Raw genomic sequence first — 23434 nt, 5'->3', positions numbered from 1 at the left:
ACATAAATGGCACTGGGCTCTTTTGCGCCATCCATTGCTCACCATACCATTTCTCCTTCGTTATCTTCATGGAGACGACCACAATCTCTTCAAACGGAGAAAGGGAGCTAAAAGATGAGATTCAAGGCTTGGTTGCAAGCTTTCCTAGTGAGAAAAACTGGGATGGAGCTCCCCTTTATTTCTATAAAGGGGTCTGGTATCCAGTTTTCGCCATTAGAGGGGCTCTTTCCTTTCAACAACATTTCATTGCACAGGACACAGATATAATACTAGCGAGCATGCCAAAATCAGGCACCACCTGGTTAAAAGCTCTCACGTTCTCTGTTGTAAACCGCAACATTTACAGTCCCAAAGAGAGTCCCTTACTCACTACCCCACCTCATGAACTCGTTCGTTTCTTTGAGATGGACCTTTACTCAAAAAACCAGCTCCCAGATCTCAAACAACTTCCTTCCCCTAGGATTTTCAGCTCTCACTCCCATTACAGAACCTTGCCACAGTCCATTAGAGATTCTGGTTGCAAGATTGTTTACATATGCAGGAATCCTTTGGATCAACTTGTCTCTTATTTTCATTTTGCTCGCAAGTTCAAACGAGAGAATGTCAAGCCTTTATCATCAATTGATGAAGGTTTCGACAACGTTTGTCTTGGTATCCAGAGTTATGGACCCTTTTGGGATAGCGTGTTGGGGTACTGGAAAGCAAGTTTGGAAAGACCAGACAAGGTGCTGTTTTTGAAATATGAAGATTTGAAAGAGGATATAACTTTTAGCTTGAAGAAACTAGCAGAGTTCCTGGTATTGCCTTTCTCTGAGAAAGAAGAGAAAGAAGGGGTCATTGAAGAAATATCAAAGCTGTGCAGCTTTGACAATCTCAAGGATTTGGAAGTGAACAGAACTGGTTTCTTTGAAAGCGCTGGAGCTCCAAACAGTACCTTCTTTAGGAAAGCAAAGGTGGGAGATTGGTGCAATGATCTAAGTCCTTCCATGGCAGAATGTTTTTTGAAGATAGTGGAAGAAAAGTTGGCTGGCTCTGGCTTATCCTTCAAAGTATCTGAATAATCTCGCAAACTGCTTAGTGACCTCTCGCATCTTTTGCTGATTCTGCTCCTTGCTTCTTTGTCATTCATTATGTATTTTCCTTTTCTTTTTCTGCTCTGAAAATAATACTTCTGGGGAAAATGGTGCGGTTAATTAGCTCACTTGTGGGGGATCGAATTGCTTTCTTTTTATAGCTTTCAATAAATTGGTTTTTGTTGGTCCTTGTTCAAGAAGGTGAGCGATAAACTCTGCTATGTCTTCTTGAACAAAGTTGTTTTTGATTATTAAAAAACGACAGAATGCTTGTTTGGTTGTTGTTATTTTTAGTCTTTAATTTCTTCCTAGCCAAGTGGGGGCAAAAAGCAGAAAGAAACATTGCTTCTGTGATAGATGATGTGAATTTCGTGGCTTCGTTCAAACTTATTTAGAATAATAAAAATTATATTTAAAAATATTTTTTTAAAATAGTACTAAAATTTTAATGACTAAACGTGAAGCTTGATTCTTATCATTATATTTTAATTAACTGTGGTAAACTAATTTTTTACAATATAAATTCACCACAAGAAAAAATAAAATGAGTAAAGAAAAAATAAAATTTTAGTCAAAACAACACAAATTGAAAGTTTTGAAGATTTTATCCAGATGAAATCATAATTTTAGGGTTTAATTTTACTATAATTTAAAAGAATTGATAAGTTTGAGAACTTAATTAAATTTTAAATTTATTTAGTGAATCGTATCAGTAGTTTAATTGATAAATTGTTGAGTTTGGGGAGTTAATTAAACTTAGAATTAGTTTAATTAATAAAATCAGGAATTTAATTGAAAAAATATTAAATTTCAGAGTCAATTGATGTCTAAATTGATTAAAATTGAAGTCAAGGACCGTTTTGAAAACAGCGAGAAGATTCAGGGGTCTAATCATAGTTTTCTCGGGGGGCTTTTTAGAGAATTCCGAAGCTTCAAGGACCAAATTGAAAAGGGTCATCCCAGTCCAAAATGGTGTCGTTTCAAACATTCACGGTTCTTTTTCTTCCTCCTCCGATGCTGCAAATCCGCCTGCAAAGAAGGGAAAGAGATTGTAATGCCGGCATCTTAGTCCTACCAAAACATAAAGATTAATCCCTATCTTCATGAAGATCGCAATCCCGGGGAGATAAGGATCGAATCTCGCGTCCAAGTCCAAGCAAAAGACTGACACCCCCAGACTTATCCTCCTCCCAGGAAAGAAGAGACGTATTGGGGAACAACCATTTGTTCTGGCCCTATAAAAGGCCAGACCAGAAGGAGGAAAAAAAACCGCAGACAGAGAGAGACCAGAGAAAAAAAAAACAAAGGAAAGACAGAACAGAGACGGAGAAAACAAAGACACACAGGGCGGGCGACGAACAGACAACCAAAGAAAAAAAAACAAGACAAAGGCAGAGAAGAAAGTGCTCGTTCAGCCAGCAACCTCAAGCTCTCCATCACCATCATCTTCGTCTTCAAGCGACAACTCCAGGTACGCCTTCCTTTCTGCCCAGTTTCTGCATTTCTAAATTGTTAAACAGTGTGAAGGTAATATTAATTACCTTCGCACTGTACTTCACGCGCCTGCTGCCTGGGCCAGTTACTAGTCTGAATCAGTAACCGGGCCGGGCCGGGTGGATCAAGCCCATTTGGCTGGGTTAGACCCAGCCCAACATAAAAAAAGAGTGGACCGGACTTGGGGCCGAGACTATTTTTTCTAAGGACATGTTTGGCAAAACACATCCTTATGTCTTGGCCGTAATTTTTATGTCCTTTTTATTTTGATATTTGACCAAATAAGTCCCTTTCAATATTAGAAAATTCCAAAAATATTTGTGGATTTTCAGGGGTTATTTACGAACCCCTCGCATATTGTTTTATTTTATTATTATTTTATTTGATTTTGTTTTTCTTCTTTCCTCATTGTATGCTCAATTTGTAAATCATACTGATAAATGCAAATCTGTTGTGCAATATTTTTTTATTCTTATCTAAGAAGGAAAAAAAATAGAATATAAAAAATTCTTCTTCAAATTTATTTTTTTTGTGAAATTATTCATTTACACCATAGAGTCATGAGTATCGTAGTTTTTTGGGTTTGTTCAATATTTACCAACACTAAAATTAGAAAATTTTGCAGGAACTGTTCATTGATGTCAAAGTCAGGAACATGATAGAAAGAATAAAAAAGAAAAATGAGATCAAATTCTTAGCAATTTTAGACAAAACCAATAATGCAACTTGCCTCAAGTAGGACGCTTAAGAGGTAATAACATCTTTACTTTCGCGTAACTAGTCTCGTACTATAGAATCTTTGTTGACCAGTTAGAGTTTCTAGTGACCATAATATTGGATGGCGACTCCTCGAACTAAAAAAATTTCACCAAAAAACAGATGTCAAATATTTTTAAAGATTAATTTTAATTTGTCATCACGATGTCCGGATGCAATATTAATAATAATGACAATAAAATACAAGTAATATGAGTTTCCACGAGTTTTAAGTTTATATAGTTTTACTTGAAAAAAAAATTATAAAATAATATAAATAATATCTTAAAATATAAAATTAAAAGGGCATGGATTCTCCAACTTAAAAAAAGTAATTTTTATAATATAAATGTTTGAGAAAAGAAATTAAATATATATGTCATGTTTGAAAATGTGATAAAAATTATTAAAAACTTTCAAAAATATGATTGTACGACACATGCCAAAAAGATTAAAGGTGTATTTGGCATTGCATTTTAGAAGTGCTTTTGAAAAAAATTAAATTTTTTTTATTTTGTTTTGCTTCAAATTAATATTTTTTGATATTTTCAGATCATTTTAATATGCTAATATCAAAAATAATTTTTAAAAAAATAAAAAAATATTATTTTAATATATTTTAAAATATTCACTCTCAAACTGTTTTTATCATTGCTTGTCTACTTTCAATCTTGTATGACTACAACAACTTGGTATATTCTTCTTCTTTTTCTTCTTCTTTTCTTTTGTGCTGGAAGGATTTTTCGGGATCAGATATGTCACACTAAAATTAATTATAAAATTGATTTTTGAAAGCAAAATTTTTAAACTATGAAAACTTGAAGGAGGATATAATCTCTAACTTGCTGAGTTATTGGGAATTCCTTTCACCGACAAATTTTTCCTCGGTGATGTGAGGCTTTTTCTAATAATAATAAATAAAAAAAAGAACACTTCGTTTTTTATTACTCCCAATCATAAATTTCCAATAATAAGATGATAAAAGAGCACTGGTGGCCAATTGTTATGGTAATTTTTCACCATGCACACTACACACTCGAATTTCTCCATGGCTTTTTATACTAATTAATTTTATTTTGTTTTGGTCATCAAAAATTTTTTACTTTCAAAATCATCCTTAAATAAGATTTCATTTAAATACGTAGTTTCAAGACAAAATTGAAAACTAAAAAAAAAATATAACATCATTTTTCTAAAATTCACGTGAAAAAATAAGATTTCATTTAAATTATCCAAAATTTTTACTTTTTTATAAAAAAATAAATTATCTGAATTAACTCAAGTCATCCCATTTAACTGTAACCTCTAACATACCCTAATGAAACTCGAAGTCAAGTTTAAAAATTAAGCCTCCTACCGTTGTTAAATGTCTCAAATAACACGAAATGAAAGGCAGTCATTTTCTATGAGTAGAACGTAATCTTCGCTATCATAAAGAGAATGCTAAAAATTAAGATTTTCTTTCCGAGTCGAAGGACGTCGTGATCTCTGTTATTTTCTAGAGGCTATCTTTCGTTTGCATCAAAACCGTAGTGGAGATAAAGAGAACGTTAAAAAATTAAATTTTCTTCCCCCCTCTAAGTATCTTTTTTTTATATACGTTATTTATTTAATAGTTCCTTTTTCTTTGTCTTTATTTACTGATTTAATATTTAATTTCATTAAAATTCCACTTAACAATTGAAATGTGATGTCAAGATTTAACAAGCATGGTTTCAATTGAATGCACGGAGATAAATCTGTTTATTGGAACGTGTACCCTTCCATTATTGGATTATGGGTCGTTCGTGGGACTGATTTCTTAGAACATTACTACGGGTTGATTGATTGGTATTCAACACTCTTCAACACACACACACACACACACACACACACACACACACACATATATATATATATATATATATATATATATATATTCTGCATAATACACTAGGATTTAAATTAATTAATATATCAAATATCACAAAACATGTGATTTAGCTGATCAATTGTGACTGACATTCCAGCATCTTATCTTGGCTGTCCCAATTCTCTTTTTTTATTGAAAAAGGTTATAGAAGAAGAAGAAAAAAGAATACACGTGATAATTTATTTTTGTGTTTTAAAAATATTTTAAAATATTTTAAAATTTTTTTAATTGTTTTTACATTTTTACATTATTTTGATTTAGTAATATTAAAAATATTTTTAAAAAAATTAAAAAAATTATTTTAATATATTAAAAAGAAACATTTTAAAAATAACATGCGCCGACGAGTAATATTGATGGGGACAGAAATATATTTGCGGTGTTTTACGCCGACGAAAAAATTCCGTCAGTAAAACTGTTAAATCTTGTAGTGTTTACCAATCACGTGGAAAGGAACGTTTATTTAAAATAATCAGGCATGTATTCCCCGTAAGTGCAAGAGATATATATAGTAGTTGGCAGGGATAAGAATTTGAAATTAAGTGATTAATTTATTCTTCTTGTAATTTCTTGTTTGAATTCTATAGTTTCTAATATGATTGTCACTGCAGATTTACATAATTGTTAATTTCAGGGCCCATAAAATTAATCGAGGTGCGCAGAAATTGACTTGAATATTTATATTAATAATAGTAATAAAATCAATTAATGTACGTATGTTGTCACAAGTCTTTTAGATTAATGCTTATGTTTTTAGATTAAATTCTGCATGTTTGGAATCAAAGTTATTAAATTCGTTCATTATGTATTCCCATGAGCACCTTGATCCTTATGCATTGGCAACCCACTCGTCAGCTTTCATGAGTTTGGTGAGTTTTTTTTTTATATATATAAAAAGTCAAAGATATGGAAGAAGAGAGCTAGTTGAATTTGGAAGAATTTAGTTCATGAAAAAGCGAATTCGAGCTCGATTATATGGTAAATTATTAACCTACTTAATCACAAATTCAAAACGTATTATCATGAAAAAAAATATTTTGATAATTGATGAAGTGAGAACCTTAGACCGAATTGGACTGTGCTGCAATCCTTTTCTTTTCTTTTTTAATCTTTATCTAGTAGGAGGTGACTGAGCCTGGCTTGGATGTCATAAACATTGCTGGCACCTTTGATCTTTTATCATCTCCTTACTGGAAACTTAAGGTAGGGAGTGATAAAAAAAAAAAGTCTTTATTGTTATCATTAGAAAAAAAAAAAAAAACTTATAAAAACTGACATTGGAATAAAAATTAAATTTAATTAGCATCACTGTCAGATGCCATGAAGTTTTGAGATCCAGGATCTTAATTTTTATTTAAGAAAGCAACAAGGAGGGTTCACCGAACAATAATAGATATCCACGCTCACAAAAAAACTAGGGAATTAAGGAGAACGTTGCACTTTATTGAGATGTTTTGAAGGTTAAACCAGATCCACCCAACTTCTCTTCCACAATCTTCAAGTAGTTCTCAGCCATGGAAGGACTCAGATAATTTGCCCAGTCACCCACCTCTCCTTTCCTGAAGAAGGAGCTGTTTGGAGCCCCAGAAGGACGAACACCATTTTTGTTCACCTCCAAATTCCTGAGATTGTCTAAGCTGCACAGCCTTGATATTTCTTCAATAACCCCTTCCTTTTCTTCTTTGTCGGTGAAAGGAATTCCCAAGAACTCAGCGATTTTCTTCAAGTTAGAGATTATATCCTCCTTCAAGTCTTCATATTTTAAAAACAACACCTTGTCTGGTCTCTCTAAGCTTGCCTTCCAATACCCCAGCACATTATCCCAGAAAGGTCCCCGACTGTGGACTCCACGACAAATGTTCTCATAACATTCATCTAACGATAATAAAGGTGTGCCATCTTGTTTGAACTGGTGTGTAAACTGAAAGAAAGAGACAACTTGGTCCAATGGATTTCTGCATATGTACACAACTTTACACTTGGAATTTCTAATGGATTCTGGCAAATTTGCAAAATGGGAGTGACAACCGAAGATTCTTGGAGGAGGAAGTTGTTCAAGATTTGGGTGCGGGTCTTTCATGTAAAGGTCAGTCTCGAAAAAAGGCACCAGCTCATGAGGTGGGGTGGTGAGTAAAGGACTTTCTCTGGGGTCATAGAGGTGGCGTTTTGCAACTGAGAAGGTAAGGGCTTTGAGCCAAGTAGTGCCTGATTTCGGCATGCTAGCTACAATTATATCGGTGTCTTGAGCAATGAAGTGGCGTTGAAAGGAATCCACAGCTCTTAACACATAAGCTGAAACCCAAGCCCCTTTGAACAGATAGAGAGAATTCGTGCCATCAAGGTTTTTCTCTCTGGGAAGGTTGAGGACCAATTCTTGGAGATCTTCCGCCATTGGGGGCTTTTGATTGAACATGTTAATTGGAAATAGGAGAAGAAGTGTTGCAATAGAAGATGGGAAACTCAATGGGACTATGGAAGCAGCTCATTTCCACACATTTATTTATAGATAGGAAAAAAGATTTCAATTTTTTTTTTATTGATTATAAGAGTGGTCCGGTTCTTGTGATTGGAAGATGACGAAATTGATTCTTGGTTAGGTGATTGGAAAACATTAATTTAATATTTAGACATTGTTTTGGGAGATACGTCTTTGCTGACTATAATATGATGATAAAAATGTCCCTCTCTTAGTTTGTAATTATGCAAGTTTAGAACAAGATGACAATAACCAAGATCCTAATTAAAATAGACAAGAAACAATATTATTGAGAGAGGAATCATCCATCTCATCTCTACCAACCAGCCATTCCCGTAAGTGCAAGAAATTTAAATTAGTAAATAAATACTATAAAATATTATTGAGAGAGAATTCGTGCCATCAAGGTTTTTCTCTCTGGGAAGGTTGAGGATCAATTCTTGGAGATCTTCTGCCATTGAGGGCTTTTGGTTGAACATGTTAGATGGAAATAGGAGAAGAAGTGTAGCAATAGAAGAGGGGAAACTCAAGGGACTATGGAAGTAGCTCATTTCCACACATTTATTTATAGATAGGAAAAAGGATTTCATTTATTTTTTATTGATTATATGTGTGGTTCGGTTCTTGTGATTGGAAGATGACGAAAATAATTATTGATGTGGTGCTCGGAAAGTATTAATTTAATATTTAGATAGGGTTGATAAAGCAGTTGAAACTGTATTTTTAAAAAATTAAATTTTTTATTTAAAATTAATTTATATATATATTTTTAAATCGTTTTGATGTGTTGATAAAAAAAATAATTTAAAAAAAATTTAAAATATTATTTTAATACATTTCTAAGTAAAAAACACTTTAAACTGCAATCACTATTCTATTTTCAAATATCTATTTATTTTTATTTTTGTTTCAATAGCTTTTAACTTTTGATAATTACAAAAGTAAAATTTATTATTATTTTATTACAGATACCTCTTTATTGACTATAATATGATGATAAAAGTGTCCCTCTCTTAATTTGTTATTGTGCAAGTTTAAAACAAGAAGACAATAACCAAGATCCTTAATTAAAATAGACAAGAAACAATATTATTGAGAGAGGAATCATCCATCTCATCTCTACCAACCAGCCATTCCCGTAAATGCAAGAAATTTAAATTAGTAAATAAAGGAGATCGATTAATAAACATATATTGTCACCTGTCTGTTAGATGAATGCTCATGTTTTTAGTTAATTAATTATAAATATAGAGGGTCACATAATTTTGGAGCGACCCGCCCCAAGATTCCCTCGTGCCTCAACATTGCCATTATATTATATGCTCCACAGTGCATTTATTCATTATTGAGATCAAAGTTATTGAATTCAGTGCTATTATTATTTTAAAAATAAAATCAACATCATTAATTTTTTTTTTAGATTAATGTGATTGTTCGAGCTAGCTTGTGCGCACCTCGATTAATATCACGGGTCCTGAAATTAACGACCATGTAAACTTCTAGTGGCCCTGATATTTATGAGACTTGAATTGATGATCTTTAGGAGCAAACTTAGAACGTGATGAGTTAAACTATAATCCTAACGGTTAAAACAAAAACAAAATCTTGATTGGATTAAAATATGATGATATGGTGCGGTGAAATCACGATTTTATAAATCAAAATAGAGAATTAGTTTTGTATAGCACATTGAAACGAGGTTTCATAACTCTCTGGTAAGTAAATATACTATGATGCTTCAAATACTATAAAATCACACACATTATGTTTTGTGTTTTAATATACTAATATTTAAAAATAAAAAAATATAATTTTAATATATTTTCAAATAAAAAATACTTTAAAAAATAACTATATTCACTCTCAACTCTAAAAATAACAACAAACAAAGAAGTATTTTTTATTTTTAGTAATGGATTTTGAGTCCTGACGAGTTTACTAAAATCTCTACCTATTATGTCTATTGCAGTCGAGCAGTGGGGGGTGCTGGCTCCGCGGTTACATACTTCGAAGAGAGTGTAGAATTCCTATTAAAATTGTCTGCAGCTGATCTGGAGGTTAAAATTTTACAAGTATTGCTGCCTTTTATTCAATGCGTGAATTTACCATGCCAACTATAATTTTTTTGATATTCTTCCCCTGTAGATAACGCATACGCATTCTGTTTCACTTAATAAAATTGGAGATCTCAAATATTATGATGGAGATCTGGAGGCTGCAAGATCTTACTATATGCGTTCTCTCAATGTGCGACGTGATGCCATCAAACATCATCCTAGTGTTTCATCCCAGGTCAGCAATTGTTTTTTTTTCCAGCACACACCATCACTCTTGTTATTGTCATTTCACATGCTCTATGACTTGAGGTATAGATGTACTTGTGATATGTTCTGTGACCTCTTGTATAGCATTCTGAACGTCTTTTTTTAATAAATCAAAAACAACTTTGTTCAAGAAGACAGAGCAGAGTTTGACGCTCACCTTCTTGAACAAGGACCAACAAAAACCAATTTATTGAAAGCTATAAAAAGAAAGCAATTCGATCCCCCACAGTGAGCTAATTAACCGCACCATTTTCCCCACAAGGATTATTTTCAGAGCAGAAAAAGAAAAGGAAAATACATAATGAATGACAAAGAAGCAAGGAGCAGAATCAGCAAAAGATGCGAGAGGTCACTAAGCAGTTTGCGAGATTATTTAGATACTTTGAAGCATAAGCCAGAGCCAGCCAACTTTTCTTCCACTATCTTCAAAAAACATTCTGCCATGGAAGGGTCCATAACTCTGGATACCAAGACAAACGTTGTCGAAACCTTCATCAATCGATGATAAAGGCTTGACATTCTCTCGTTTGAACTTGCGAGCAAAATGAAAATAAGAGACAAGTTGATCCAAAGGATTCCTGCATATGTAAACAATCTTGCAACCAGAATCTCTAATGGACTGTGGCAAGGTTCCGTAATGGGAGTGAGAGCTGAAAATCCTTGGGGAAGGAAGTTGTTTGAGATCTGGGAGCTGGTTTTTTGAGTAAAGGTCCATCTCAAAGAAACGAACGAGTTCATGAGGTGGGGTACGTAGGGAGTAAGGGACTCTCTTTGGGACTGTAAATGTTGCGGTTTACAACAGAGAACGTGAGAGCTTTTAACCAGGTGGTGCCTGATTTTGGCATGCTCGCTAGTATTATATCTGTGTCGTGTGCAATGAAATGTTGTTGAAAGGAAAGAGCCCCTCTAATGGCGAAAACTGGATGCCAGACCCCTTTACAGAAATAAAGGGGAGATCCATCCCAGTTTTTCTCACTAGGAAAGCTTGCAACCAAGCCTTGGATCTCATCTTTTAGCTCCCTTTCTCCGTTTGAAGAGATTGCGGTCGTCTCCATGAAGATAACGAAGGAGAAATGGTGTGGTGAGCAATGGATGGTGCAAAAGAGCCCAGTGCCTTTAAAGGGGAGATCCATCCCAGTTTTTTTTTGGTTATTGATAAACAATAAGTACATAACCTCGCAAGTAATTATCGATGCACTCCATAGATCAACTTTTAGTTCACAGTTAAAAAATTCACTTCAAATATCACAAAACATGTGATTTAGCTCAATTGTGACTGACATTCCAGCATGCATCTTATCTTGGCTGTCCCAATTCTCTTTTTTATTGAAAAAGGTTATAGAAGAAAAATTAAAGAATACACGTGATAATTTATTTTAGTGTTTTAAAAAAGTTTTAATTGTTTTTACTTTAAATTATTTCTTTTATAATTTTAGATTGTTTTGATTTATTAATATCAAAAATAATTTTTTAAAAAATTAAAAAATTTATTTTAATATATTAAAAAAAACATTTTAAAAATAACATGCGCCGACGAACGAGTAATATTGACGGGGACAGAAATCCGCGGTGGCATTCATCTCTTCTTCTTTATCAACCTTGCCATTAGAGGGGGTGTGCTTTTATTGAAATGTCCTTTTATCAATATTTCATTATATTTTATGCTCAACAATGCATTTCTTCATATTAAACTCCAATCATAGATAAAGAATGTAAACCTACATTCAAGGTTATTAAAAAACAAAATATATAATATAAACTCAAATCATAAAATCATAAGTAAAATATTTTAACTAATTATATATTGACAATTTCAATCAAATAATAAATAATAATATAACATAATTAAAATAAAAGCGAAATAAACAATATAAAAGTCCAAACACCTTAAAATATATAGTTCAAATAAAAATTTATACGTGATTTAAATAACTTAAAAATACAATATAATTATGTCCATAGAATTTCATTAACTAAAAATTAACAAACATAAAATAAACGATCTATTGGTGTGTCATGTAAACTAAAATCAGTCTCATTGCTTTTATTTTTCTTGTTATTCCTAAAACATTCATCAAAATCATTATCATCTAAAGTATTATTACTGCTACTACTAGTACCAGCACTGATATTGTGAACATTAGTGTCACTATTAGTACTACCACCATCAACAATATTTAACTCCAAACTCTTTGAATTATCTAGATTGACATCATTCTGAATCTCAATCATTTTCGGTCCCAAGACACTCTATTTCAGCATTGTTAAAAATTGTTAACAAATTTTTTACTTTTATCAAACTCGTAAAATCGGTTTGATTTTACTCGATTTAACCGAGTTTGACCGTTTTTGAGTTTTTAACTCGATTTAACATGTTATATACATGTTGACTCGTAAAATCATAAGAGAGTCAATTCGCGATTTTGACAACAATGCCTACATTGATTTAGTTAAATTTAAAATAATATTGTTTCAATTTTTTTTAAAAAAATAAATTAAAGTAACACCATTTTATAAAAAAATAAAATAAAATAAAATTTTAAGACCTGTTTGGGGTTACGGTGCAACCCGCTTTTCATCAAAATTTTAAAAAATTTAGTTTTGAATTATTTTTCATCGTTGTTAAGTCATCAATGACAAGTGTTATTGGCATAAAAAATTATTTGTTGTGTTTTGCCTGAAAAGAGTTAAGTGCATGAAAAATCTACGTGCGTAATTCTGGAAACCTAAAAATAAAAAATAAAAAATAAAAAAGTATGTCGAGATAAGATTTGTTAGACAAGATCTGGTGTGGGGCTAAAACTTCTGTTCATTTGAGCTGGCACAAGAGGATGGAAAAATTCCAGCCGTTCAGGCGTCCCCCAACCGTTTAATTTTTATTTTAATTTTTCGGCACTCTCACTGTCTCACAGTCAATTTCATTTAACCACGTTGTTTACATGACTCTTTTTTTTTTTTTTTTTGTCTACGACGATAGTGATGACGTGGATAAATAGAAATCATGACTTCACATGTCCACGAGGGAAATTATAAGAGGAAGTAGATATGAAATTAAAAGCCATGTCGGAAAATCATTTCATTCCATGAAAAAAATTAAAAACTGGGGGAAGTGATATAGATATTTCAAAAAAGATATTTTTAATATATGGGCTAGAATTCACCAAGAAGAGCTATAATTCAGTAGGTCCAATAAGATCAAAATATTGATAATAAAAGTCATTTTCTTTATCTCTTCTGCCATATAGTCCACAAGATGTAATCGTTTGATTAGAACACGTGACTTTCCACGTCGACGAAGAAAAACCAAAACAGTGGTGGAGACTATTGGTGTAGTAAAAGTTATTTTTTAAAATATTTTTTATGAAATATAATTTATAACACAATTCTAAAAAACATCTTATCAAAATAAAAAAAATTCTCTAACTACCGAACCACCTTCTTATCATTATTAATTATTATTGTTATTATTGTGTTAAAACCCGATTCATAATCTAATTAAATTTTAATAAAAACAAAGGGAGAATTGGTATAATCCAATAAAAAAACTTGGTATACCTCAGCATGAATAAGACGCAATCTTTGTTATTTCTTGATGCTATCTTTCGTTTTGAATTAATATATATTTAATACCGTGGAGGAGCCATTATTGGAGATCTTCTTCTGCCATTGGGGGATTTTTTATGGCAACAAGTGGAGCGATAGAAGAGGGGGAACTCAAGGGACTAATGAAAATGTCTCATTTCCACACATTTATTTACAGACAGGAAAAATGATTTTTTTAAAAAATAAAAAAATTCAAATTTAAAATCACTTTTAAAACACAAAAATAAATAGAATTTTGTTTCAACAGCTCTTCACTTCTGATAATTACAGAAGTGGAATTTATTATAATTTTATTACATATATGTCTTTATTGATTATAATATGATGATAAAATGTCCCTCTCTTAATTTGTTCTTGTGCAAGTTTTAATATAAGATGACCCGCCAATAAATGAGGCCTGGCCTCGTTTTCCGGTGAAGCAACTTTTATCTCCCGCCTTTTCTTTTACTTGCTCTGTTGAGAAAATTGACTTCATTGATTTTGCTCCTTTATAAATCATTTCTTTTAAAAGAAATATAGAATATTCATTGATATATATATTAAAAATCTTGATTGGATTAATTAATTATAGGTTCACTTACCTCATCACAGTAGAATCTGATGGAGTCACCTCTCTCTTTTTTTTCTTAATTCAATCCTACCTAATTCTGAATTGAATTGCAAGCTATTTCATGATACTTAATTAAATACGATGACATTAATTTTAAAATTTATAAGATTAGTTAAGATACATACAAAGTGACTCGAACATCTATGTTAACAAAAAAAAATTTTAAAAAATCTAATAAAAGGTTAGTTTTATGTAGCACATTGAAAATATTGAAGCATGACTCTCCGATTAGTAAATATACCCCAAACCATGGAAGGTGCTTCAAATACTATAAAATCACAAATCATGTTTTGTGTTTTACTTTTCTAACTGAGATCCTTCACAATGTATTCTCAAAGCAGCTATTTAAGTGCTGGTATTGTGGAAAGGGTCGTCTTCTTCAGAGGTTACATGGGAGTTTTTGGAGGACCTTCATCGGAGGTTCCCACATTTTACCCTTGAGGACAAGGGTGTTGATACTGGGGAGGCATTGTTACAGATTAATTTCAGTGAGGTGGAGAAGGAGGGGGGGGTTAGGGCAGAAGGATTCAAATGATCAGACCGTTGGGTGCTTTGGACTTAAAACACAGAGTTTTGATTAATGAAGATCTAGGAAACGCTGCGTTTTATCTTTCTTTCATGTTGACAGCTAGTATTGCCACCTACCTTCTTCGTCTTCTTCTTCTTCTCTCTTCGTCCCTCCTCCTCCTTTTGTTCTTAATATACTAATTGGTCTATTCATCGTTACTCAATCAATTAACCAACTTAAAAATTCAAAACGTATTATTATGAAAAAACATATTTTGATAATTGATGAAGTGAAAACTTTAGACCGAAGTGGACTACGCTGCAATCTTTATCTAGTCGGGGGTGACCGAGATTGACTTAGATGTCATAAACATTGCTGGCACCTGTGATCTTTTATCATCTTCTTACTGGAAACTTGTGGTCGGGAGTGATAAAAAAAAAAACAAAGTCTTTTTTGTTATTATTAGAAAAAACCTTATAAAAACTGACATTGAAATAAAAATTAAACAAAACAATGAAGGTTTAATTAGCATCCATGTCAGATGCCATGAAGTTTTGAGATCTTTGGATCTTAATTTTTAGTTAAGAAAGCAACAAGGAGGGTTCACTGAACAATAATAGATATCCACGCTCACAAAAACACTAGGGAATTAAGGAGAACGCATCCCATAGATTTGCACTTTATTGAGATGTTCTGAAGGTTAAACCAGATCCACTCAACTTCTCTTCCACGATCTTCAGGTAATTCTCAGCCATGGAAGGACTCAGATAATTTGCCCAATCACCCACCTCTCCTTTCCTGAAGAAGGAACTGTTTGGAAGCCCAGAAGGACGAACACTATTTTTGTTCACTTCCAAATTCCTGAGATTGTCTAAGCTGCACAGCCTTGATATTTCTTCAACAACCCCTTCCTTTTCCTCTTTGTCGGTGAAAGGAATTCCCAAGAACTCAGCGATTTTCTTCAGGTTAGAGATTATATCCTCCTTCAAGTCTTCATATTTTAAGAACAACACCTTGTCTGGTCTCTCTAAGCTTGCCTTCCAATACCCCAACACATTATCCCAAAAGGGTCCATGACTCAGGATACCAAGACAAACGTTGTCGAAACCTTCATCAATCGATGATAAAGGGTTGACATTCTCTCGTTTGAACTTGCGAGCAAAATGAAAATAAGAGACAACTTGATCCAAAGGATTCCTGCATATGTAAACAATCTTGCAACCAGAATCTCTAATGGACTGTGGCAAGGTTTCATAATGGGAGTGAGAACTGCAAATCCTTGGGGAAGGAAGTTGTTCGAGATCTGGGAGCTGTTTTTTTGAGTAAAGGTCCATCTCAAAGAAACGAACGAGTTCGTGAGGTGGGGTACTGAGTAAGGGACTCTCTTTGGGACTGTAAATGTTTCGGTTTACCACAGAGAACGTGAGAGCTTTTAACCAGGTGGTGCCTGATTTTGGCATGCTCGCTAGTATTATATCTGTGTCGTGTGCAATGAAATGTTGTTGAAAGGAAAGAGCCCCTCTAATGGCGAAAAATGGATACCAGACCCCTTTATAGAAATAAAGGGGAGATCCATCCCAGTTTTTCTCACTAGGAAAGCTTGCAATCAAGCCTTGAATCTCATCTTTTACCTCGCTTTCTTCGTTTGAAGAGATTGTGGTCGTCTCCATGAAGATAACGAAGGAAAAATGGTGTGGTGAGCAGGGGATGGTTCAAAAGAGCCCAGTGCCAAAAAGCTAGCTCTCCATGAATTTATATAGCCGAATCAGTGTACAGCAGTTCATGTCTATTTATACTCATGAAAATAATAATAATAAAAAATATTTTTACATTAAAAGGCAAAAAGCTCCTTGTTTAGAAAAGGAAGGAAGACACAATTAAAACTTTTGTTGACGGTAGAATATATGTTGAAAATACTTCAACATTTTCATTCTAGAAAAGGAGACTGAGAAAAAAAACATTATACAATGAAAAAAAAATTATTTTTGATTCGGTTCGATTTTGATTTTTTAAAAAAATATTTTTGATTTGGTTATTTTTTTAATAAAAACCAAACCAAACTAAAAATAATCAATCATATCTTGTATAATTGCAGACGGAGTAACCTTTAATTTGAAATGACTAACGGATTTAATTTGCTTGATCTAGCATGGCTTTGGATACAAGATTCCTGGATTTGATAAGACTATGAAGGGTGTTTTAAAAAAAATTTATGGTCTTAATATTTTTTAAATATTAAAAGAAATATTTACCCGCTACATTGGGCAATTAAATATACTAGTTAATATACATATATTTTTTTTTTTTATGAATGCTCATGTTTTTTTTTTTAGTTTTTTTTTTTCAGTTTAACGTGGGCGTCCGGACCAGCTTGCGCGCACCTCGACTAATCCCACGAGCCCTGAAGTTAACGACCATGTAAACCTCCAGTGGTCATCATATGAACAACCATAGAGCTCGAACCTGAGAATACAAAGAAATCAAACCTCTTGATCCCAAGTTCTTACCACTGGGCCACCATCTAGATAGTTAATTGGCAGACATGTTAATTACAGAGAGGGTCCTCGTCACATGATTTTGGAGTGTGACCTACCTCAACATTGCCATTATATTATATGCTCGACGGTGCATTTCTGCATTATTGAAATCAAAGTTATTAAGCATTTATTGGCACGGAAAATTGTGTTTGCTCGTATTAAAAAACATTACGTGTACAAAAAGTTTTTTTACAGCTAATAAAACAAAAAAAAGGCATAAAAAATTATGTCGAGATTCGATTTTTCAGACCAGAGCTGGTGTTGGACTCCAATTCCTGTTCATTTAGATTAATTCATGCATATCTTAAATAATTCTATAAATTTTAAAATTAATGATTATATAAAATTTTAATAACTATCATATTAATAATATCAAGTTTGAATCTAATTTTCACTGTCAATTTTATTTAACCACGTTGTATACATGACTTTTTCTTCTTTTTTTTTTTTTTTTGTCTAGGACGATTGTGATGACGTGGATAGATTGAAATCATGACTTCACAAGTGCACGAGGAAAAATATAAGAGGAAGTACATATGAAATTAAAAGCTGTGTCGGAATATCATTTCATTCGATGATAAGTACAACGCTGATAAAACCTAGCTCAACCAGATAATCCAATAAAATTAAATTGATTTTTGTTTTTTAAATATTTTTTTTAGTGAGAGATTTTTTTATATATATATTTTTATTATTACCTTTTTTTAAATTTCATTATATAAATATTAAAAAAAATATTTTATTTTTTTAATATAAAATTTAAAGTCTTTTAATATATACTCTGTGTTCAAAAAAATTATATGCAAAATGAGAGTGACAACCGAAGATTCTTGGAGGAGGAAGCTGTTCAAGATTTGGGAGCGGGTCTTCCATGTAAAGGCCAGTATCGGTAAAAGGTACCAGTTCATGAGGTGGAGTGGTGAGTCAAGGACTTTCTGTGGGGTCATAGATGTGGCGTTTTGCAACCGAAAAGGTCAGGGCTTTCAGCCAAGTAGTGCCGGATTTCGGCATGCTAGCTACTATTATATCGGTGTCTTTAGCAATGAAGTGGCGTTGAAAGGAATCCACAGCTCTTAACACATAAGCTGAAACCCAAGCCCCTTTGAACAGATAGAGAGAATTCGTGCCATCAAGGTCTTTCTCTCTGGGAAGGTTGAGGACCAATTCTTGGAGATCTTCCGCCATTGGGGGCTTTTGATTGAACATGTTAATTGGAAATAGGAGAAGAAGTGTTGCAATAGAAGATGGGAAACTCAATGGGACTATGGAAGCAGCTCATTTCCACACATTTATTTATAGATAGGAAAAAGGATTTCAATTTTTTTTTATTGATTAGAAGAGTGGTTCGGTTCTTGTGAGTGGAAGATGACGAAATTGATTATTGATTTGGTGATCGGAAAACATTAATTTAATATTTAGACAGTGTTTGGGAGATTCGTCATTGTCGACTATAATTATAATACGATGATAAAAGTGTCCCTCTCTTAATTTGTTATTGTGCAAGTTTAAAACAAGAAGACAATAACCAAGATCCTAATTAAAATAGACAAGAAACAATATTATTGAGAGAGGAATCATCCATCTCATCTCTACCAACCAGCCATTCCCGCAATTGCAGGATCTCATCTCTACCAACTAGGCATTCCCACAATTGCAGGAGGATGCGTTTGTTTTTGAAAATTGGTTTCGAATAATTATTTTTTAAATTTTTTTGTGTTTGTTTTCAGGAAAATATTTTTTTTTTATTTTAAATCAAAAATACTTTTTAAAAGTCGTGAAAAAATTAGAAATGTCATATTATTTGTTGATTATATCAAATTTGATTGTTAAACTTTTGATTGTTATATATATATTTTGTTTTGAATATTTATTTTTCAATTTCATCCCTTAGAATTTAATTTTTATATTAACTTTGGTCCTCATTTTTATAATTATTATTTGTTTTTTTCTTATTATTTTTTAATTGAAATTTTTTATCTATCAAATTTGGTCCTCATTCTTTTGATTGTTACTTATTTTATTTGAAATAATTTATGAAATGTTAATTATTATTATTTTAATTTCTTCATCTTTCAATTTTTTTTTAGATTTGATCTCTATTATTTTGATTATTATTTATTTTATTTGAGATAATTTATGAAATTATATATTTTTTTCAATTTCATTCTCATTCAACTTTTTAATTTGTAAGATTTATTTCTCATTGTTTTAATAAACTTGAAAAATATAAAACATTAATAAGTTATTTTTCGGCTTATTTTTTATAATATAACCAAACATTGAAAAATGTTTTCTAATTTATTTTTCATAACACTACCAAATATTAGAAAATAATTCACTTTCCTGGAATTTACTTTTTTAAAAAAATTATTTCCAGCAAACAAACGGGGCTTAGTAAATAAAGGTGGAGATCAATTAATATACCTATATTGTCAAATACTATAAAATCACAAATCATGTTTTGTGTTTTACTTTTGTAACTGAGATCCTTCACAATGTATTCTCAAAGCAGCTATTTAAGTGCTGGTATTGTGGAAAGGGTCGTCTTCTTCAGAGGTTACATGGGAGTTTTTGGAGGACCTTTATCGGAGGTTCCCACATTTTACGCTTGTGTACAAGGGTGTTGATACTGGGGAGGCATTGTTACAGATGAATTTCAGTGAGATGGAGAAGGAGGGGGAGTTAGGGCAGAAGGATTCAAATGATCAGACCGTTGGGTGCTTTGGACTTAAAACACCGAGTTTTGATTAATGAAGAGCTAGGAAACGCTGCGTTTTATCTTTCTTTCATGTTGACAGCTAGTATTGCCACCTACCTTCTTCGTCTTCTTCTTCTTCTCTCTTCGTCCCTCCTCCTCCTTTTGTTCTTAATATACTAATTGGTCTATTCATCGTTACTCAATCAATTAACGACATCACAACCTTCACCCACATCAGTAGCTAACTTGGAGGAAACCCAAGTTGGGTCTGTCATTGTTAGGCTCCTCACTGTGTCTCTCTCAATTCTCTGTTCTGATGTGTTCTCTTTCAGAATCAAAAAGTCAAAGAAAAGTTCTCCCTTTTTTCCCCTTTTATTTAGAACGGTGGCCTTCTTCTTACTAAAGAAAGGCCGTTGCTTTTTTGTTATTTTAATTCTCCATTTTAAATTACTTCTCCCACATTCGACTTTAATCCCCTTTTCCCTTGTCAATTTCAGCCCTAGTTTCTTTTCTTATTTTAAACCCTAAAGAAAAATCATTGTTTATTTCGTATTATTGAGATTTTAATTTGTCCATCTTAACATGATTCTTTATTTATTTTTGCAATCCAAATTAATCCGATTTTTCTTTATATTATTTAGTTTTAGGTCGCGTTGGTTTTTTTTTCTCCCTCTCATTTCACTCCTTAAGTTTATATTTTTTTATTTTTTATTTTGTTACACAAAAATAAAAATTATGAAAAAACATGGAAATGATGGGAATTAACTAAATTGTACTAAAAATATATTTTTTATATAAAAATTAGAGATACAAATGAGTCATGACAACGTTTAGATTTTAGATGATTTATGATAATATTGTTATTTCAAGACGGTTATTGTGATTTGTTCAAAAAAATTAATAACTTTAAAACCCAACTATTTTAATTAAGAAAACTAATAAGTCAAAAATATTATTTTCTACTTTATTTTTTCATAACACAACCACATACCAAAAATTGATTGGCAACTCATTTTCTATAAGACAATTAAATGTTAGAATATAATCTAGTTTTTTTAAAAAAAATTCACTTTTGAAAACTATTTTAAATAAAAAAATTGGAATTACTATTTTTATATTTTACTTGAATGTAGCATTCCAATAATAGTAATCAACTTGTTATAAAAAAAACTAAGGGTGTCGGTCTTTCACCGTGAATTGCAAGGGTAAGCATTGTTTTTTCTTTGATTTGCTATTGTATTGTATTGGTGATTTGTTTTTTTTATATGTGCATTTGAGGATCTCAAGATGCTGACAAAATATTTAATAGCTTGATTAATTCTCAGTTTAACAAAATAAATTTAATTTTTTTTATTTAAAATAATTAAAGTTTCACATACCAAATTTGAAGGTTAAAAAAATGTTATTTCCTTTTTTTATAACATCAAGGAATGTTTTGCATGGTTAGAAAGAAGTTCATGTACAACCATCTAGGAGGTGACCCAGTGATAAAAGCTTGGGACCAAGGGGTTTGCTCCCTCAGTGGTCTCAGGTTCGAGCCATGTAGTTACTCATATGATGGGTACTGAAGGCTTATATAGTCGTTAACTTTAGGGCCCGTGGGATTAGTCGAGGTGCGCGCAAGCTGGCCCGGACACCCAAGTTAATAAAAAAAAAGGAGTTCATGTACATTTTTTAATTTTAGTCCCTTAACTTTTTCTTTTTTTAATTTGATCTTTTTACATTGATTTATTTGAGATTTAACTTGGTAGATTGTTTTGGTTGTCTTAATATGGAGATCTTGCAATATCGAGAAAAATTTTCAGTGCTTGATAAAATCTTGGTTTTACAGGATAAAACTAAAATTGGCTAATTTAGAACAATTAAGTGTTAAGGGACCATTATTTAAACTAAAATAAATACAAGAACTGAGGTAAACAAGTAAGGTAAATTGGTTAAAGAGTGTGCTAGGGGGAAGCTTACCGCATTCCAGCGGCACGTACGACTTCTCCCGATGGCTAAATGAATTTTTTAGTCCCAAATTGGTTGTACAACACACGTCGGACTATAGAAAGAGCGTCATGTGACACTTTCAACACCAATGTGGGAATTAACATGTTTTGCTAGGGGGAAGTTTACCGCATTCCACATTGGTGTTGAAAGTGTCACATGACGCTCTTTCTATAGTCTGACGTGTGTTGATGGGGGCGTGGTGGTAGGGCTCCAATGATCTTTTTTCTTTTTCTCCCTTTTATTCTCTATTGTCCTCAGGATTCACGCCAGCTTACCAAAATTAAAAGGTGTCCTGTTATTTTATTTTTGTATCAAATTTGGTCCTCATTATTTTTGTTGCTATTTGTTTTGTTTTTAAATCATTTTTATGTTTTTTCTTTTTCTTTCTTTCAATTTTGTCCCTCTCACGTGGTTTCATTTAATTTTTATATATCAAATTTAGTTCTTATTCTATTAGTTGTTATTTTTTTAGATCATTTTTTTATTTGATTTTTTGTTCTCAATCTCATCCCTAAATATTTCATTTCATTTTATATTTTTATATCAAATTTAGTCTTCATTCTTTTAATTGCTATTTTTTTTTATCATTTTTCGATATATATCATTTTTCAACTACATCCCTCAACATTGGTTGATTGAAAGTTTGACTTTGTGAATTTTTTAGGTTTACCTTCTACATGATTAGTCTCAGTCTCACGACCTAAATCACTGGTTTTGAAGATTTGCTTGAGTTGACTTTGATTTTTTTATATTTTTTTAAATTGATTTTTTTTTAATTTTATCATTCGACATTGGGTTAGTTGGAAATTTATTTTCATTATTTTCTTCACTTTTCTTTCTACGGGATTATCATAATCTCATATTTCGAGTCACGAGCTTAGTTTTTTTTTTGTTGTTTTTTTTTTAAAGAAAATTTGAATTTTGCTTCTTTAGTTTCCCCTTTCAATTTAGTTTGGTTTAAGAATTGTGCTTCATATTTTTATTTAATTTGCTTCACGTGGAGTTATCTTTATCTCACGATCGGGTTGTAAATATAACAGGCTGACTCGTGTTGTTTTTTTTCGATCTCATCATTCAACATTGATTTGTTTTAGGAATTGAGCTTCAATTTTTTTTTTTTTGCTTTCTATGAGTTTCTCACATTCTTATTTAATTTTTGATTCATTATCAAATAAAATCCTGTAAACTTTTTAAGAATATTGGGTGAATATATTTTCATAAAATTGAAAAACATTCAGTTTTTTAATTGATTATTTTCAATTTTTTTTTTAGTTTGGTTTATTTATTGTTATTGTTTTTTTAATCATATTATTAAATAAATCAAATTTATTAATTTTAGTTAAGTGAATAACTTGATTCTCATTTTTTATTTAATATTTTTTTATGGTCGAAATTTGTTTTGCCTAACCTGTGACCACCATTCTAGTTAATTATTGTTTTTCATCATACAT

At 31.9% G+C, this 23434-nt stretch overlaps 2 protein-coding genes and 1 pseudogene across 3 annotated transcripts; 1 reads left to right on the top strand and 2 right to left on the bottom strand.

Moving 5' to 3' along the window:
- On the top strand, positions 1 to 1360 carry LOC18097160 (cytosolic sulfotransferase 15). The gene has a single exon (XM_006385899.3). The coding sequence runs from the start codon at positions 69 to 71 to the stop codon at positions 1059 to 1061; it is 993 nt and encodes a 330-aa protein (XP_006385961.1). The 5' UTR covers positions 1 to 68; the 3' UTR covers positions 1062 to 1360.
- Positions 1361 to 6512: 5152 nt separating this feature from the next.
- LOC18097159 (cytosolic sulfotransferase 15-like) lies at positions 6513 to 16499 on the bottom strand. Of its 2 annotated transcripts, XM_052451471.1 has the most exons (2): positions 15456 to 16499; positions 6513 to 6695 (listed from the first exon to the last, which is right to left on the bottom strand). In XM_052451471.1, the coding sequence occupies exons 1-2, from the start codon at positions 16424 to 16426 to the stop codon at positions 6677 to 6679; spliced, it is 990 nt and encodes a 329-aa protein (XP_052307431.1). In that variant the 5' UTR covers positions 16427 to 16499; the 3' UTR covers positions 6513 to 6676. The 2 variants fall into 2 exon arrangements, with proteins under 2 accessions (XP_052307431.1, XP_052307430.1); XM_052451470.1 differs by lacking the exon at positions 6513 to 6695 and having other exon boundaries at positions 15184 to 16498.
- LOC127905102 (cytosolic sulfotransferase 15-like) lies at positions 10112 to 11134 on the bottom strand (annotated as a pseudogene).
- Positions 16500 to 23434: the final 6935 nt, after the last annotated feature.

Source organism: Populus trichocarpa, chromosome 3 (assembly GCF_000002775.5).
Source record: "Populus trichocarpa isolate Nisqually-1 chromosome 3, P.trichocarpa_v4.1, whole genome shotgun sequence".
Lineage (NCBI taxonomy): Eukaryota > Viridiplantae > Streptophyta > Magnoliopsida > Malpighiales > Salicaceae > Populus > Populus trichocarpa.
The sequence above is the reverse complement of the archived record's forward strand: the minus strand, read 5'-3'. Positions and strand labels throughout refer to the sequence as shown.